The following is a 20334-nucleotide window of genomic DNA, read 5'->3' on the forward strand; positions in this document are numbered from 1 at the left end:
GATTCCAAAGAAAATTACTTCTTTTATTTTATATCTATTGAACATATTCCTAGCTTTGCAGGCCTTTAGTGAGTGTCATGGATTGTTAAAATGATAATGCCTTTTGAGAGCTTAGTACATTATTCCGAATTTTCTTTTTGTTTCCTGTAGACACACTCCATACCTACATGAAACAAAGGCACTTATTATTCTGTGGGTTTGCATATATTATTTAGTCAAGAAAAAGGGGTGTGTTGGACACAGAAAGGAGAAGAAAGGAGAAGAAAGGAGAAGAAAGGAGAAATGAGAACGAGTTCACATAGCCCAGGCATGCTCTAAAGGCAAATCATTAACAACTTCAGTCTGGCAGAAGCACTTGGGACTGCAGCATTCAAGTATCTCATTAGGAACAGGTATCACCTTGGGAGTATGGCCAAAAAGAGTTTTTTACCATACCAATTTTAAGATGTCTCAATTTAGGCTTTTTGTCTTTAATGTCTGAGATGATGTTCATATTTTTTTCAGGTAAAACTGGGACTACTTCTGTGTCAAAGAGGGTTTCCATTTTAAAATAATGCCTTGGATTTGGACTTCATAAATATTTAGTACCTCTGAAATATCAGGCACTGTTTACTTTTTGCCTTAAATTCATTCACTGTTTTTATAACACTAACTGGCTACTCTGGAGGACAGATCATAGCACAGCATTGAATCAGATGCATGCTTTTAACACCACCAAACTTGCATGGTTGGACTGCAGATGGAACTGAGTTTTCCTTCCTGCTCCAACCTTGGGAGCAGAGCCCACTGTAGCACGGTGACTGGAGCAGGAGAGTATCAGGATGTAAGCAGGCTGCATTTGCCATCCACATCACCATCTGTGCTGAGGAGAGCTAGCATATGGGACTTGCCTTTCAGAACTTCCCATTTCTGAAGGGTTCATCAGGGCCACAGGGAAAGAAAGAACCAGATGTGATAAAAAACTCTGTAATAATTGCTTGGTAATTTTCCAGCTCTGAATCCTACAGAGACGTTTATTGACACAAGCACCAGGCATCTCTTCCTTCCCTTGTGCTGAACCAGCAGTCTGGCAGTCCTCCCAATTTTTTTACTGTTCTTATTAGAGTGAGGTTTGCTGAGAGGGCAGGAGAGAAATACACAATTCTGGAAACACACAGATTCAGTGTTATTCAGGACTGGTTTATATTCACGTCTCCTAATCCAACTGCCATGCACATTTTGTATTGTCCACTGCTGTCTTCCAAGTCTAATTCTAAAGTAGCAATTTTTCCAATATGCTGCTGGTCTGTATTCTAGAACTGAAGCAGAACTTTATTTGGTGGCTTAATTACAGCTACCTAACTTGAAACAGGTAACTTGATCTGCCTGCTTAGTGTGGGTATAGGGTTCAGTGTAACATCTACGTGCTATCCAGTCTTCCAGAAGAAGCAAAAACCCCAACATATAAGCAAAGCAGAATAACAGCACAGCATCTTAAAACTTAAATAGATGCCAGCTTAAAACTTAAATAGATGCATCTTAAAACTTAAATAACCTGATACAGGGGTGGGTAGGGTGGTACAACAGACACAGTGCAACCCTTACTTTGAAGAAACCCATCATGATGCAGCACAGCCATCCTTTTACTACCGGATCTGAAGAACAGTAGAAAGCTCTGTCAAAGTCTTTCATCGGAAATCATACTCTCAAAATACAAACTATGGAGTCAGCTAAGGACTTCTGTGATGCACTATCCTGACAGTGAGAGGAAAGGGTCTTCCATGAGTACTGCACCTCTCATTTGTAAGCACACACCACTGAACACAACCTAGGCACACAGAACACTATTTAATTTCCATATTACTTGAAAAGGTAAACAACCTTTTTTCTTTAATTCCTGTTTTTCCTTTAATTTGAGCTACAGGTATATAGCTAGTTCTCATAGTTTTTTTGATGCTTGAGTCCAGACAGTTCTCTTTTTTTTTTTTTTTTTTTTGCTTAGAGTCCATTTGGTTTTGGTTTTATTCTTTTGTATGCACTGATGAGTTTATGCATTGACCTTCATTTCCTGTACTGTACAGCAGAGACAGACCAGAGGCGATAAATTAAGGATCAGAAACAACCTGAGCATAAGCTACAACAGAAGACTTCTCCCAGACAGCTTGATCATAAGCTGATCCCTGATAATAAACTGGGTTTCTCAGTGGCTCGAAGGACACAACCTACAGGCACACTAAAAATTTTACACATCAACAATTCAGTCCAGAAAAGGTTTCTCATTATAAATTCATTTCATTTTGCTGAAAAGTGACTTATAATATGGTCCCATTTACTATCCTGTGTAGTTGAACACCTACAAACCAAAATAAAAAAAAAATAGAGAGCAATTTGACATTACCTTTTGTTCCATCATGTGTTTCATTTTTGTTTTCACTTGTTCTCACAGTTGAAGGTTCACTTCCATCACAGACCTAAGAAAGGAACAATAAATATGCATGCCTATAAAAACCTAGTGCATGGTTGTAGAAACTCCTTTGACTCTGTGCAGGATTAAAACACAAACACACACTCCTGCAATTCAGGGATGTGCAAAAGTACATCTCTGTGTTTCAAAAGAAAACCCCTTGCCAAAGTCTAAGGGGATCTGAAACCTAGGCAATTAAAAAAAGAAGTAATTAAATCAATTCCTCTTCTTCCTAGAAGGCTGCATGGGTGAATGACATTATTTTCCAGAGTGGCAAAGAATAAGAAAATGCAGTCTGACCTGAAGCTGTAGTTTGCACTAGAAAGGATATGGAAAGGGAATCTGGAGGCGATGTTTTGACTGACTCAGACCAAATTCCCCTTTCTTGAAAAAGCTTACATGGTTACCTCCTCTAGAGAGCAATCCCATCCCTTTGGCAGGGCAGCCTGACGTTATCTGTGCTTACAGCTTAGATTTCCAGCAACAAAACCAGGACACTTTGAAGAGATGAAGAACGGGAAGGGATTTGAACCATCCTCTCCTTTCTGTAATGCTGCCCTTCCCAGTCTCAAGATGTGACATTTTGTGAACTGGATGACACGAACTATAGACAAAATATTTCAGAACATGTAGAAAATCTATGCCCATATATATGGGTACACATAGATTCACATACATTTTTACCCAGATATCATTTTTACTTTTTGGCAACTCAAATTAACAATTAATGTTTAGCACACAGTAAAATTGTATTTTACTCAAGTAATTTGTAACTCCATACTTATTGAGAAGACAAATGCAAGTTTTAAAGACTTATCCTACTAGCACAATATGTATTTTCACTTCTCTCTCTTTTTTTTTTTTTTTTTTTAATCAGGTATCTTGATAGGAGGAAGAAGTTAGCACAATTGCCCAAAAAAAAAATCTCTGTTTCACAAAGCAGCAGAAGCAGAATGGGAAGCTGTCAGGGTACCAAAAGTCTAGCTTCTCTTTGGGAATAGGGCAGGAAATTCAGGAGAAACATTAACACAATTGTTGTCTTGATGCAAAACATCAACACTATTGTTTTACCTTTCCTCCTGCTTTCCTCCAGATGAAGGGAGGCTACAGGATTTTCGAAGGCTATTATTAAACTGGAATGACTTCATACAGCTGCAGTCCTCTTTTGTTATATAAAAAGCTTTCTAATGATGGGTGAGTAACAAAGCAGTGAGACTAGTTACCTAGGGAGGTAGTGGAAGCTACTTCTCACAGCCTTTCAGTGACAGATTTGGTGAATAGCCACAAGCAATGATTTCTGAACAATTATCTCGCTTTGGAGAAAGGAATGAAGTACAAGTTTGAGGACCTATACTTGTATTACTTTGTTTCTGTCAAGGAGACAAGTTTAGAAGGATGTTTCCCCCCCACTATTTCTGTATTTAATAAACAACCATTTGTTTTATACATCTTAAATGCCTAAAATAATTTCTCTTCTTAGTGGTGTCTTCAATATCAAAACATGTAGTTTAAGAGAAGAAAAATCTATTGAACACTGTGACATAGGATTTTCAAACATTACAGTATGTAGCTTACATACAGGGACATGAATATTTCTTGTGCTTTACTGAAATAAAAGAAAAAAAAAAGAGAAATTATACTGCTTTAAGCTACATGATATTTTACCTAAATTGCTCTGCTATTAGATCTTGTAATTTTTAGGTAGAGTCAATTACAAATCAGATCCCAGAGAACTTTTATAGAGTTAATATCTCTTTTGCAACCACAGGCAAAGCAGAACAGTGAAAGGGAAGTTGTGCCTCCAGAACACACCACTTCCCCCACTGCACTTCAACTGAGTTTAGAAAGAGTTGCTGAAGGAGAGGAAGCTGCTGAGGGAAGGAGGAAATTAAATGTCCTCAAAATTCACCACGCTTTCCATCACCACAACACTGCACTGAAAGACAACGTCAGCAGTGAGAACAAGGGACAGAGCTGAGGTCGGGTAACCCAGTCATGCCATAAGTCTCATTCTTATGGCTGAAGATCTCAGTGCTCTGAGGGAGCAGAGAGGACACACAGCCCTCTCCATGGAAAAGGATTTCTAATCATAGTCTCCATTTCCCTCCTTCCCTTTTCCTGCATATGGGAAAGGAATTCTCCTCAATATCCCATGATGGGAAACAGGGACCCTTCAGGGCCTGTCAGAGTAGCTTCCCATACACAGTTTAACACTTACATAGGCCCTGGCAGTTAGTATGGGGTTTGCACCCCCAGCTGATAGGCATAAAGACCTAGCCAAAACCAAGAAGGTTAGGCTAATGCTCCATTTTCAGCCGTTTTTTACAGATAAACAAACAAACAAAAGCACCTGTAAGTAAGAGGTAATCACCCAAAGGTAAAAGTAGGCTTGTGGTAGCTCTTTGGGTGATTGTTGAGATGAGTTTCACATCCGTGTGAAAAATAATTCCAATGAAAATGAGCAATTCCTTTATTCATCACCTTTATGGTGAGGCCAATTACACGCTTCTTTATAAATACTAAAATTGCTTAATGCAATGTTGAATCTGGACAAACACCATCCCTGAAAATTTAGTGAAAAACTCCCTTGGGAATCAGTGAAGTTAGACCCAAATCTTCTGGAAATATCCCTTTCATGTGCCGCTCTGCTCTCCCCCCCATCCGTACGTGTCCCTCTCTTCTCCCTGCCAGAATCAAACAAAACAACCGACAGGAACTCACTTTTCCCTTTGAGTCATTCTGTAGCCTGAAGATATCTCTGACATCAGGAATCTGGTGCTGTTTGTTTCTTTTCCTCATAGTTTGTGTGACGGTCTCCACTCGCTTTTCCACGGCAGCTTTCTGGGTTCGGGTCAGTGTGGATAAAAACACCATGCTTTCTAGGGAGTCGCCAGAGCTCTCTCCAAACAGATCTGACAAACCTGCCTCCTTCAGCCATTCCTCTTCCAGTTCTCCCTCTGAGCAATTTGAAGAGAAAAAGGCATAAACGTTGGCTTTTTATTACTGGCAAGCACATTGGATTTTAATGACACGACACACTTAATATAATTCACAGAAAAGTACCAAAGGGATACACAATTAAGAATTACTTACACTGTCATGACTCAGAAAAAAGCTATTGTTTCTAAAGAGCCTCAAAAGGCTTAATATATTATATCAAACCTTTAAAGTAGTTAATCCAATATAGATTGCTATGTGACAATCTTTACAATAATCTACAGCACTTCCATTAAAATCATATACCATTTTATAAACGTACCTAAATAAAAATGTGTATGGGGAAGCCTGAAAGCCAGATCATTGCTGCTCCACTGAATTTTAGTTCAATACTCAATCTTTTTAGCTCTCCTACTGACATGGTTCTACCCACTTTTCTTGATACATTAATCCTACAGCCTTCCACTAGCTCAATTTAATGAAGGACAAACCAGCCTACACAAGTCACCTTAATGCTATTTTTTCAACAGTTCTTATGACCTGGTCTCCAGCCTGCTGACAGCTCACAGAACAATTTTTGCTTTAGTCTTAGAGTTGATAAGGTATCCTTTATTGACAGATCACTGCACATGAAAGAAGAGAAAGCTATTAAATATTGTCACCAATGGCAAAACTTCTGCTTCTGAAATCTGTATCACGCTAATGATATTTTCTATAAAACACTAAGTTCTGTCTGTAGCAGTTGAGGTTGTGCTGAATGCCAACAATTCTCTCAAACCTTCAAGCACTATTTCTCCATTTATCAGATATCTAAAAATACGCCAAAGTTGGCATGTCAGCTTCACTATTGATTGCATTTTACCACTGTGCCCAGAGCACATTCAAGCAGGCACCTTAATTTTAACAGCATCCAGAAAACAGACACCAAAATTTAAGTATGAGTTTTGCCATGGCTGTGCAGCCACAGGTTTTGCTATCAGGGCTGGAAAAAAGGGTTACACCCATGCTCCAGAGCAGCTGTGAGCAACCTCTCTCCCCTGCCTTGCCTTTGCCTGGCCAGCTTGAGGCAGGTCCATCAGCCAGCTGCAGCATCCCACACGCTCAGGAGTACTTGTGCCCAAGAGAGGGGCTGCACATCAGGCAAGGTGTGGGCACGGTAAGATGTGCTTGAGCTGGTAACTCAGCTGGGCTGACTCACTTGGGCTCCACACCAGAGTCAGCTGCAGTAACCAGGAGGAAGAATGCTCCATATAAACCCAGTGGAAGTGGTGGGGCTGGGGGGCAGAGCCTAAAGGCACAGCCACACCAGTGAGCTGCAGCAAGAGAAGAGGTTCGTGTACTGCAGAACAATGTCTGCTGCTCTGGACAAAGCCCCATGGCTCTGTTGGAAAAGCCCACAGCTCCCCAGTCACAAGGGTTGGCAGCCTTGCTGCTTTCCCCAGGGGCCACGTTGTTATGCTCTTCAGAGCAGTGACTTTTCAAAGTGCTTAGGGAGGCAGAAGAGCAAATCCCTTTGAAAATTCATTCTTCTCACTCATGTGGAGGCAGTACCAAAACACAAAATTCACCATTTTAATTTACTGAGACAGTGGGTCTTGTAAGAATGGGAGAGAGGCAGCTACTGCATTGTTAAAAAATAATTTTTGAGAGAAAACTTAAGGACATTACTCCTCTTTTATCTGAGAGGACACAAAAACAAAATAAGAAAAAAAATGCCCAACCTCTGAGACCATGCCCCAAGGAGTGGCCCATAATTCATGCTTCTGAGAAACACAAATAGTACAACTGAACAATCACAATAGTTACAAGCATAGAAAGTTACTCACTAAACTTAAATCGGTTAATCATTGGCTTGTCTTCTAAAGCGTGAGGTTTCTATCCCAATAGCTACAATAACGAACAACATACACAAAGAGTGAAAGGGTAAGTTAGTTCAACAGTAAACTGCAAATAGTTCAGCTGTTGTGATTTGCAAGCACAGGCACCTTTCTGATATTCTGCAAGTACCATTCAAAGAAAAATCAGCCTTTTACTTGTCTCTAATAAAACTGTCTGTCAGGGCACTGTCTGTTTTTGCAGAAGCAACAGAATTTTCAAAGCAGGTGTTCAGGAAAGTGACCTCCTTTTTTGATCTGCATTAGGTAGGTGCCATCTCTTGAAATAAGACTTGAAGAAAAATCCCTAAATCAGCAAACTGATGAACATTGTCAGAACAGATTTCATTACCATCTGGCTCTTTCACTACAAGCGCTACTCGTTCCTCGTGATTATTTCCTCTGGTTTCATGGATGTTTTCAAGTTCTTTCCAGTAGTCATCCATAGACAACTCATCCAAGGAGTCCTGGGATTCTGAGCGGTCAAACGATGCTCCATCGGGGATCTTCTTGGAATGGTCATGGTTCATTGTATACTGTCCAGACCGACGGCTATAAATGTAAATCAAGAAGAAATTTTTTGGTCAACATCTTAAGATACAGGATGTATTAATATGTGTGAAGGCAACATGAGTTGTGTCAAAGTATCAAAACAAACCACAGTCAACAAGCAAACCAAGATACTAAAAATTACTTTTAGTATCTGGAATATATTTTCAATCTAATATTTCTGCTCTATCTCCCCATCTGGAACAGTACGGGAGTCCATCTTAAAAAGGAAAAAATGAATCCAAGTTCTAGTAATCCTCATTACATATACCTTCAACTCTTCAACAGTCAAGTCCACAAAATTCATGGCACACGTCTTCCCAGAATCACCACTTAAGAGAATTTTTCACAAGTGCCTTTCTGCCTGAGTAAATTCTTACAGCCTAACAGCACAATTGCTGTCTGCCTTTGCTATTCTGCTTTTATTTTTTATTAATACTTTTTCTGGTATCTATGACCTTAATTACAGCTTGGAAAGGACAATGTAGAATTACTGCAGTTACAGTTTGTGAAGTAAACTGGCAAGCCCAAATGTTTAATAAAGAACATAGAAACTATTTGTTTCTATCTTGCTGCCTCTTTGGCTGAAAGCTCACCATTTTTACAGTTTGAAGTTTGTGGGTTTTGGTTCACCCTGCCAAACGCATAATGTAAAAGCTCCCAAAAGGATCTTTCACCTTAAGTATAGCTGCAGCTACAAAAAAGAAACCAACAAGCTGAAACTTCTAGGTGTCATTTTGACCTCATTAAGTCACTGGCAAAAATGACCAGTGACCTAGTAAAGAATTCAGCTAAAAAAGGACACAGGTTGCAATGATGTCATTGAAGTTACAGGTCACCCTTACAGTTAAATATACCAAATCAAAAGCCACAAACTGATTCAGATTAGCAGTTGATTACATGAGTAGTATCTGATTTAACTTCAGAGTTATCCCTACTTTTTATAGAGGTAAGACTGGATATTGATGATTTTCAATAATTTTTTTTCTAAACTACTGCCACAGTATCAGAATGTGTATCGAAATTCTTCCTATTATTAAAAAATAATTGCTTTGTATTTCAGGAAGAGCTTCAGAGTCTTATATGTCTGAATTTGTCTCCACATTCTAAAAAAGAAGACACGGTTTGGGGTTAAGTAATAAATACCACTCATTCTTAGAGAAAAAAACATATCAAAGACCAAGCAATGTGGATTTATCAGAATGTAAACACAGTAAATTAAATTCTACCTTCCTATCTAGCTGACTTGGCAAGTTTATGTAGTATTAAAATGAAAGTCTCTTGTCCTTACATTTTATCTCAGGACAACTGAGGCTTGTCAGCTGCCCCTAGGTAAAACAGCCGTGCCTTTCTCTCTGAAGATAAGCTCCTTGTGTGTCCAAGCCACAAATCCTTTCACACCAGACATGCTTGATTCTCTGATAAGAAATACAAACCATATGGACTTTGCCTTTAAAAGTAAAGAGCCTTATGGAAGGACTCTGAGTTTCTACACACCCTGTGTCTCTGATCCCAGTGCAAGTTAATAAATGACAATTAATCACCAAGCTAATGTGCACCTCAACACCACTGCTTAACCTGTCCTTACTTGAAAGCTCAGAGGAAAACAAACAAAACCATTAAGGACTGTTCAGCTTTTGCATCAATGGCAATAACACCATCATGCTCATAGTACACATTACCCAAGAAATACAACTTCTCCATGTAGCTACCTCAGTTCTTAAACTTCTCCTGCCAGGCGTGTCCTGTGTGTGACCTGTGCTGCTTGTGAACTCAACCCTCATCATTGCAGAAAGATGTTCATGGAGTCACAGACGTGTCCCCAGCAGGCAGCTGGGGTGCTGAGTGAGGTCAAAGCAGGACAGATGTCCCAGCCTTGGACCAGCCTTCCCTTCTCCTTCAGCTGGAGGTGCTCACAGCAGACTGAGTCTCTCTCAAAAATACACTCTGGACACTCAAACTGCTGCCTGAAGGACGTCAAATTGCAGCTTATTGTCACTCAGTTTAACCCTGTGGAGCTGCTCAGCAGCTCTTGGGTGGCCTTTTACCTTTGGAACAACCTGCTCTCACTGAACCACCTCAGCTGAAATTTAACCACCACCACACACCATGAGAAAAAAAACTTAACAGACTAATGCATTACAAGCATGCACTTTGAGGAGCTCTGGCAGGCTGAGGTGGGATAGACTCCAACATGCTGTGGCTCTGCACCACACTGACAGGGTAGGGCAGAGCTACCCCAGTCCTTCTACAAAAGCCAGGCTAGTCACCTTCTCCAGACTAAGCTCTGTCTCTAAGAAAGAAGCCTGTGTCCTGAAATGCAGAGCTGACACTCAGCACAGAGCACTCAAGGCCATTTTCAGGGTCCTATGAACATTTGCTGTACATCATGAACACTCCATTAAGTCTCAGAGACACTATCCTGCCCTTCAGGCTCTGGTCACAGGGCTGCTCTGCTCCACTAAATTTAAGCAGCTTTTCTAGCAAGGCTCCTCCTGGCCTGACCTTTCCACCCCTCATCAACAAACCTATACAGCAACTCCTAATTTTGAGCAGGAAGTACTGCCTTCTTGTGAAAGCCCTCTGAGACAATTTAACATCATTGACCAGGGGATCCTGATGAGAAATATTCATACAAAAACCTCACCACTCTGCTGCGAACTTGGAATCTCTCCTTCAATATCTGTGTTGCTCTAGGCTCATTCTCAGCTGCCAGCCTCAACCCCAGCTCCAGCAAAGCTTGAGCTCCTCACGAGCCAAGTGCCACACCATTCCCACTCCACTCACTGATTCCTTGTCTTCCTTCATCAAATGCAACCAACTTCCTATCCCCAGTATCTATCCAGACTGCAAACCTTTTCAAAGCCATCTTCACTTGTTCATAGACACAAGTACATGTCTGTGGGCTAGGACAGACAGAGGCTCAGGTTCAGAGTGAACAACTGCTAAAGTTCCAGCTGACAGAGCTGGATCCTTTTTTCACTTCACTTGGTTCAAGGTTTCTTGCCTTGCATACTGCCCCAGAGAAAATATTGGTGAAGCAGTATTTGGTGCATAATCTAGACAGCCATGGCTCCAGGCATCTTCATCTCTGTCTCTCCTATGAATCTTCCCAGGGGTACAAAAAGGTACAAACAGAACCTTTTGAAGATAATGAGGACAGTCTTCATACCTGATCTACCTTGGTGTAGATGAGAAAAATAATTTTAAAATTTCACAGCATATGGGAAAATATGCTGCCAATTAATATTTTTATTTTTAGACATCTGTTGACAAGAGGAAGAACATGGGTTTTCTGCTGTGACCTTCCATAAAATTCAATCCTTCTCCAAACTTATCCTCAGCAAGCATTTGTTGTATATTGCACAATAGCAATGCAGAGGTGGAAAAGTTAAAGACAAGAAGAACACAGAGAAGGGAAAAAGTAATCAGTCTTAGTAATAATATAAGAATCTGAGAGATCTTTTAAAATATAATTAATGTCACATGTACAGGCTCATAAAAAATTATTTTAGAAGTATTTCAAACGCCCCATGGTACAAACTTTGAAATTTTGTAGAAAACTGATTTCCAAAAAACTATCAGTAGGAAATAAATATGGCTCATGAAAAAAAAAAAAAAAAAGCTTTTACTGCAGTGGGAGAAAATAGGCTACTTCTCCAGTACATTGTTTTTTTCAGGTGTCCAGTTTATGTATTTAAAATTTGAAAAAAGCAGCTGCTTTTCAAAAGGATCTTAAAGGAGATCTCCTTTTCTCCCTCTAGAAAATGTAAGGTACTGTTAATGCACACAGTCACTTGAAGCAATTTTCAAGCATTTCAGATTACTAAATAGCAAGCTTACTCACCAACAGTTTCATCACCCCCAGAAAACTCATATTTTTATTAAGGTCGTAACTAACAACACACTCAAACTCCATTAAAATCTTAATAACATCTATTTCCACTTACTTGTAAAATAGTTTACTCTTCAAACAGCTTTACAGGGAGCAGTGCAATACTCTTATTTCCAGATGGCACAGTCAGTTCTGACCTCTGATACTCAGACATTGACCTTTGCAGCCGATGAGATTTTTGCCTGTTTATCTCAGTACAAAATAGAGCCCTCAGGCATAAAACTCATTCTTCAATATAGTTACTGCAGTCTTTTACCAGATTTAATATTCTTTTCCCACCCACCAGAGATACTTTTTTTTATTGGAAACATCAAGGATGCGAGACAAAGCACTCCAGGTCCTCCAGAAGGAAGCCATTAAAAACAATTCTTGTAATGAACACCAGTCACTACATTTACAAGGGAAAAAACAGATTAGGGTTACTTCACTAAGTACTGATGTGCTTCATGTTGTGGCAGGCACTTAAAGGAGAAGACCTGTGTACAAATTGATGCCTATATTAGATCAAAGTCACAAGGTGCCTATATAGTTTGAGTTATAAGATATCAGTATAACCTAATATATCTTTATAACCTGATATCAATATAACCTAAATCATGACTCTTTTTATATATATATATCCTAATACTATATAACCTGATATAAGTAACTTACTATACAATGTAATGGCTAGGTTAACTAGTTTCTTAATGCTGAATAGACAAGAAAATAAGAAAAAACTCACCAGATGGATAGCTTTAGAGATAGGTAAGTATAGCACTAATGAAAAATGGGCAAGGGCAAAGCCAATTTGCCACAAAACAAAGAATTTAGGCTGGTTAAGACCAGACAGACCAAGGAACATCATAGCCGGGCATGCTCCAAAGACAAAGCTGAAAAGTTCAGATGTGAAGAAGACCTTGGAAGCATTCAAAGATCCCCAACAACCCCAAATTGGGGAGGTGCAAGCAGCACAAAAGAACACTCTAATAACCATGAGTCATTTACATACCATACTATGTAAATTACTTCTGACACATATGAGATGATGCTGCAGTGACACAGCAATACTAAGCAATACTTACTGTCTAAATATACCACAGCATTTGACAAGGGTGGGTGAGCTAAGAGGAGATACCCCCTCACCATCAGGGCTGCAAGAAACAAATACCTGCTCTGCAGATATCGGTCTATGGGGATTTATTTCCAGCCTATCTTTCAGGCATCAAAATGTTTTCTTTACAGCCTTTCCTTTTGTAACCAACTGTGTCCTTTCTTTAAGAAAATACGACTCTTTAAGAAAATACAACTCTTTACATTAATCATTGATTTATGCCATAATAAAATTGTGCTTTTTTTTCCAGTTCTGTCACCCAGATTTTGATTTCCTCAATAATCATTTTATAACAGTGCAGCTGTCTTTATTCCTTATCTTCTTCCCTGTGAAAACTGTATTTCCCGTCTGTTCCACTGCCTTTTTAGCAGTTCATAATTGACATTTGTCATGTGTAAACTACAACAGCTAGAGATGAATCAGTTTTTAAGGTGCACTTCCACTGGCATTTCAGATAAATTCACTTTGCAGAAAGCTAATTTTGCCCTTAATCCCATTTTTCTACTTGAAGATGAAGGACTATGTTGTGTTCTAAAAGAGTGAGTAAGAAGAAAAAAATATAATCTTTGTCATTTTTGTAGTGGTAACCACTAATTTTGCATCTGAATATAACCTTTCAAGATAGTTTGGAGTTTGTCTTCCCAAGTAACCATTGCAGGTGATGGGGCCCTGTCCTCCTGGAGATGGCTGAGCACCTGCCCATAGGAAGAAGGGAATTAATGCCTTGTTTTTCTTTGCTTGTGAGCATGGCTTTTGCTTTCCCCATTAAACTGGGTCTCACTCAAACCCATGAGTTTTCTAGCTTTTATGCTTCCAGTTCTCTCCCCAGTCCTGTTGGTGAGGGAGTGACTGAGTGGTGCTTGATTGCTGGCTGGGCTTAAACCACAACATCAAGTGATGTAATTATTTGTCAAACTGAACTATTACATATCCTTAAAGTGTACACTGAAAATACAATGTTTGGCCTTAAAAGTGTCTTTAAATCCTAGCCATTAACCATTGCTGTTAGAATTCCTGTACAGGCAATATCTTGAGCATTGCTGCCCTTCACACACATTTTCTGGCACTGCAATAAACTAGCACTTCACTTAAGAGTTACACAAAACAACAAAAACATATCTGACTACAGCTTCATTACTACAGCAACTTCTGAAATGTCCATACAAAGAGAGTCAAAAAAGCTATTTAGCAGTATTACTGCAGCCATAAATTGAGCTGATAATGAGGCTCACTGTTTCTGGACATCACTCCAACACACGCGTGTGTTAACCTGATAAACAAGGCACAAAGAGAGGCGAAGCCTGCTGCTCAAACTCATGGTGTAAACAGTGACAGAAACAAGAAGAATTCTCAGATCTCTGGAGCCTTTCACCACTGGACCACTGAGTGTTAAAGATTGAGATCTGACCCCATGGCATACTGCAAGACAGATAAAAGGAAGCTTTGCTTTTGTGGGTTTGTGATCGACTCCAGCACTGTGGCTATAAATAAAACAGCACTCTCAAAGAACAATTATCTTGTTGACACAGGAGTTACAAAGTACAGTAATCTGTGTAAGTAATTTTAAGTTTGGATAGTATAAAGGCTAGCTAAATTGAAACAACCAAAAAAATGCCTTTGAGTACTAGTACTGGTTCATTCTGAAAACTATTTACTGAGCAATCACATCCATGAGACGCCGTGCCCTTAAACATAAATACAGGACTTCTCAAGTCCTGTCTAATCTAAACAACTAAGCAGACAAGGAGAGGAAAACAGTGTGCTCTCCTGTCCCACTTCGCATTCTGAATGCTGAGCTACAAGAAGTGTGGGAATAAGTCAAGCTCCTAAACCCAAAGCTCTCCCCATCCCTCCCCTCCTTTCAAGAACCCAAGCAGCACCACAAGATGCAAAAACTTCTTAACTGAATAAATCAAGAAAGCTCTAATCCAATGGCTACATGTGGTTGCAGCTCCCCCATTCTTGGCTGGATCACTGACCTGGGAAGTGATTGCCAGACTTTCCTACAGCCATGGCGCCTACCAGAAGGGCATCCTGATTTTTCATGATTTCTAGGAAAAGCTGCAGAGTGTTTTTGTTACCAAATCACTTATCCTAGTGGTTTCAACTCAATGTTTGAGACACTTTTGACACACCAGCCCTTCACACAATATCTACCATTCTGCAGTGGAGTTTTTAACATTTTTCAAAGCCTTCTTCTGTTAAAAAAACAAATCAAATTGGAACTGGTGCGGCTACCAAAGCAGGTTGTCCTAAAACAACTGAATTTCACATAAAGCCACAGAGTAGTGACACCACCTAAATTAAAATAAATTGTTTTTTGAAAATGAAAATGTCATCTTTTTACAAGAATTGATATATTAAAAGAGGAGGTTTAAAATTTAATTGATACTTAAAACCTCCTGTTGCAAACAAAAGCTGGTATCATAACCTTTCATAAAAAACAGGTAAACCTTGAGCAAGTCTGGACACTTGGTGTCCAGAATAATGCAAAAATACTTCTTACCACCCTTAAAGTGCTTCACGGCTTTTACAAGCATTAGAGAAATCTCAGTCTGGGCTTGTATGGCTGCTTTTCATTCTACCTCCTAAATCTTGTCACGTATAGGAACAGCTGCATCCTTTCTTTTCTACCTTTTGTGACATATGCTCTTTCCATGACTGACTGCAAACTCTCCTGCAATTCATTCTTTTCAGGAGAATCATATAGAGCATGGAAAAATAACAGTAAGGAAGCAACATAATTTAACAGTATTTTTCATGAAGTGATACATAGCATTCCTTCCCTCCCACATTAAATAATTTCATTTTGGCTACTCTGTAACCTTATGGAACATTTTGAATGTCAAATGCAATCAAACTTCCCCAAAATCCCCCTTAAGCTCCAAAGAAAAGCCAGAGAAGTAGGAACTGAGGCAAAGCTCTGTTTTTCCAAAGCGTACAAAGTGATTGCAGAGAAGGTATAAAACAGCACTCAGTTTCTAAATTAACATAAAAAAAGGCTGAGCAAAGAGAATCAGGTCTCTCAGGATTTTTTGTAATACCATCAGCTGCTGTTAATACCTGCTCAAAACTGCTCTGGAGATTAGCAACAACAACAAAAAAAAATCCAACAAAGAAAACCAAAACCAAAAATCCAGAAAACCCCACCAACTGGCATTTTAAACCTCTCCATGAATAATAAATACAAAATAGGCCAAAGTTAGGGTTGCCAGACTCTAAGCTTAAATATATATATATATATATATATACACCATATTGCTTCCAGCCACATCCTCATTACTATTTATATAAGATTTTTTTTTTACCTCCATGCACATAACCTTACTACTTTCCTAACCCCACCCGCTTGCTGAAGAAAATAGGAAAGAAACTGTGGCAATGGCACGGGCTATTACACTTAACATTCTAATCCACTGCACCAGAAATGGCAGATTCCAGGTACAATGCCAAAACTTAATCTGCCTGAACTATATGCAGCACTTCTAAGAAGATTAAAATATTTCAAGACATCTCTTTTGACAGGACCTCATGCTCCTACATTGGGACTCTGTTTTCCACTTCCGATGACATAAATTATAATTATGGTAAGCTAAAAAATTTACATACTCTAAAATGAATAATAAAATCACCTTGAATATTGTGTGCAGTTTTAGCCACAATAAGAATATATTCACAGTCAGAATATAAGGATGATATTAAATTATTAGAGAGCATCCAAAGGAGGGCAACAAAGATGGTGAAGCGCCTTGAGGGGAAGCTGCATGAGGAGCTGCTCAGGTCACTTGGTCTGTTCAGCCTGGAGGAGACTAAAGGGACACCTAACTGCAGTTACAACTTCCTTGTGGGGGGAAGAGGAAGAGCAGACACTGATCTCTTTTTTGGGGTGACCAGTGACAGGACCTGAGGAAATGGCCTGAAGTTGTGACAGGGGGATTTAGGTTGCGTATCAGGAAAAGGTTTTTCACCCAGAGGGTGGTTGGGCATTGGAACAGGCTCCCCAGGGAAGTGGTCACAGCACCAGCCTGAGAGAGCACAAGAAACGTTTGGACAATGCTCTCAGGCACATGGTGTGACTCTTGGGGATGTTCTGTGCAGGGCCAGGAGTTGGACTCAATGATCCTTGTGGGACCCTTCCAACTCAGCACATCCTGTGATTCTGTTACAGATCACTGGCACCCCATGTATGATGTGAATGAAAAGAGGTGCTAGAACTGTAACAGCCACACATCTGGACAGTTGCCAAAGGAGTTATTTGCTAAGCCATCTCAGGTTGTTTCAGGGAAAACATGACCTTGTTCCACTCTACACAAAGCGAGAAAGAATTCAGGACTGACAAGTACAGCCATAAAGCCTCTCCCCACAAGATGACTGCATCCGCTGTGTTTCCTTGGTTTTGGGGGTACTGCTGCATTCCATCATCCAAGCTGTTCAACTCAATGCATGCTTTTATCTTTATTCTACAACCATAATATGCAGAAGTCTACTTGTTTCTTTTAGAAAAAGGTGATTCTCAAGGACTCAGATTTGGAGATTATTTAAAACGCCAAAACATTACGACATAATGTATTATCAGACCTACAATGAAATTATCATAATCTAGCTAAACTGAGAAGTATGAGGAGAAATTGGTTTTGGTTTTACTTCTGTACAAAATGAAGTCAACTGAATTGTCTCAGGTCCTGACATTCTGACCCTCTTAATTCTCATTTGAATGAAAACTCTTAGAGGCTTAGGATTCACATTCCTATTTTTTGCACATACTTATCCATTTCTGCTCCAAATCATGTATTTCAGAAAATCAGCTATTCCTGGAGACCAAAATCCAGAAGGGAAAACAAGGGGACAATGAATGTGGGTAACCTGTATAGGTAAAATCACAAAAGTGGCACCACATTAGGATCTGGTTTTTAAGTCACACACACCTTTGGAAAAGCTGGGACAGCTCACCCTGTCCCAAGTCCCACTGAATGAAAACAGAAGTCAATTTCCAAACTCAACAAACACTCATTATATTTCCCTTACAGTCAACCCTTATTGTGTTTAAACCTATAGTTTAAATAAAAGAAAAACTGCCTACAGCTAGGAAAATAAGAACAAGAAGGGCCTCATATGAATCTCCTTTGTCACATGTTTGGCTCTGTCCCATGGTCAACTGACCTACCTTTCTCATTCCTTCCAAATGCCTTCTATATCACCTGGCTTCATATGGGCACAGCTGTTTTCATTTGTAATTTTGATTCTTTTAATTCTCTACAATCCATATCAATGACAAAAATGTGGGCAAAATATGTTCCCTGTAACCACCCTCATGCTGCTTATTGGGAAAATACTCAAGCATATAATACACATTTTTAAACTACACTTTTTTCTGTAATCTTCCAAGAAAACCACTGGAACTAATCTCACCCCAAAGAAGAGAATAAAGCCTGTGTGAGACCACTTCAGGCTCCACCAATATCAAAGAGAATAAACTAGGAAGTGAAACAGATACAGTATTTGTAATTCCATTATTGAGAGACAGAGAGGAAAGATTTAAATAATTTATTTTTCTTTTCACGCTGGAAAAAATAAGCATGGCAACAAAGCCCAATTTAAGATATCCTGGCAAATACAAAGACCATTTAGTAAAGTACCATTATAGCCATGAAATTATACTGGAGTTACTTTTGTGCCCTTAAAAGCAATTAGTTCTCTAAAATCATTAGCTCTTACCATTTTAAAGGACCTCTTAGTTAGGCCTATAACCCTGTTACTTGCCAATATAAGGCTTACAGCACCACTCAGTAATTTTGTTTATGCTTGAAGGGAATTGGCACGCATTCACAGGCAATTTATTACAATATAATCCTTACATTCAGAATAAATTGTAAATGAATTTTTATGAGCAATCCCAAAGAAGGAAATTCATGCAGGAATCTAAAGAGGTTTTGTAAGGAAACCTCTTTCATTGTCCAAACAAACCACCAACAAAGACCTAGTAATACAAAGCAGATAAAACTGGTCCCAGAGAAGCTGGACAAGGGAGGGAGAGGAGGATGCAGCAAGGGCTGAGGAGAGCAGCATGAGCAAGGTGGGCCAGCATTCAAGGATTCTGAGGGATACAGGTCTGTTCAGAAGCAAAACATAAGAGAGATGCTTAACAGCAAAGGGGTAGGAGAGAGGGAGGCCTCAAGGATGCTGCAAGGAATGGACCATCTGGGTTTAGTTCAGGCTCAGCATATGGAAAGCGGCATTTGCAAACAGCTTCAAAAGTGGTGGCTGGGATTTCACCTACTGTCCGGTTTTCGGCTGTTTGAAGGGCCTGGAAAGGCCCGGAGTGGCCTTGGGGCAGCCCGCGTATCAAAGGACGAGAAGAGGCTTCAGTTCTTCTTTCGGTCTTTATGTTTATTAATTGTTTATCTAAAAGATTTTCTTTCGGCCCGACAGAGGTCTGCTCAGCAGTCAGCCATGAGCACACTGTGTAGCCCTCCGGACAGTCACCTATCTTTATACCCATGGTTATGTGTACAATATTTATCATTTTTCCCCAATCCTTTTTATTTTTATTGTCCGGTGCACTTTTAGTAACGACCAATCCCAAAGTGCCACCATCATCACAGAAGATGGAGGAGAAGAAGAAGAAGAAGAAGAAGAAGGACAGGACACGCCCCAATTCCTCCATCTTACTTCTCTAAACCCCCCTGTACATAAATCCTAAACCCTGTGTCTCACCCTCTAATTAACTAATCCCTTCACCATTCACCCCGGTGAAGTCCTCCTATCCTCATACAGGTGTCGTCTCCCGTGTAGGATCAAAGTCCAGCCACCAGACACTTCTGGCAACATTCCAGGACTCTCGAGCCCCCCAAGGGTGGTCTCAGTGACTCGGCACCTCAGTCCTGAGGTGCTGAGATCCCACAACCTACTGCCAGAGGAGCTAACACACAATGCTGCACACGCCTCTGCACATGAGGCAAACCTGCTCTGAGAAATTCCTTTAATAGCAGGCAGGCAGGGCGTGCCACAGCAGGAGCAAAGGGCAACGCAGATGTGCCCAGCTGTTTCCTCCACACCCCTCCCCACAGACTCACTGCACAAAGAGAGCAGTGGAGAAGCCCATTCCCACCCCAGCAAAAGAAAAGAGGCTGAAAAGTGCACTCAGTGGCAATTTTGACTTTTTATCTTTCAGGGCAACGGCTAAAGCTGTGAGTCTCTGCAATGTCTCCTTCCCTATCAAATTCCTTCTTCTAAGCAAATATTCCTGGGAAATACCTGTTCCGAGTTGCAACAGCTGAACTGTCTGCAGAAGAGTAGTGCAGACCCATGCCAACCTGTGCTCTGTTACCAGCGCTAATGAGCACTTCTAAAGGTTTCTCATCCTATGAACAAGCAAGGAACTCATTAAACAAACCAAAATTACATTAATATACTCCTTTCCTCCTAATTTTTCTTGGGTAGTTCTTAAATGGCAGTAGGTAGCCAAGCAAGCAGGAAGCAGCTCGGGATCACAGATTTTCTTTCTGTCACCCTCTGTTGCTACATCTGTTTTCTCAACATCAGC

General features: G+C 40.0%; 1 protein-coding gene across 4 annotated transcripts in view; it reads right to left on the reverse strand.

The window, feature by feature from the left end:
* The window catches only part of ARHGAP18 (Rho GTPase activating protein 18), a 94221-nt gene that overhangs the window by 30690 nt on the left and 43197 nt on the right, over positions 1–20334 (reverse strand). For 3 of the 4 annotated variants that reach the window (XM_064708045.1, XM_064708044.1, XM_064708046.1), the window contains exons 2-4: positions 7607–7806; positions 5165–5400; positions 2378–2450 (exon numbers count right to left, since the gene is read on the reverse strand). In XM_064708045.1, the coding sequence (XP_064564115.1) occupies positions 2378–2450; positions 5165–5400; positions 7607–7806 (509 nt within the window). Of the gene's footprint in view, positions 1–2377; positions 2451–5164; positions 5401–7206; positions 7268–7606; positions 7807–20334 lie in introns of those variants that run through there. The other variant, XM_064708047.1, reaches the window with a different exon arrangement.

This window comes from Zonotrichia leucophrys, chromosome 3 (assembly GCF_028769735.1).
Source record: "Zonotrichia leucophrys gambelii isolate GWCS_2022_RI chromosome 3, RI_Zleu_2.0, whole genome shotgun sequence".
Taxonomy (NCBI): Eukaryota; Metazoa; Chordata; class Aves; order Passeriformes; family Passerellidae; genus Zonotrichia; species Zonotrichia leucophrys.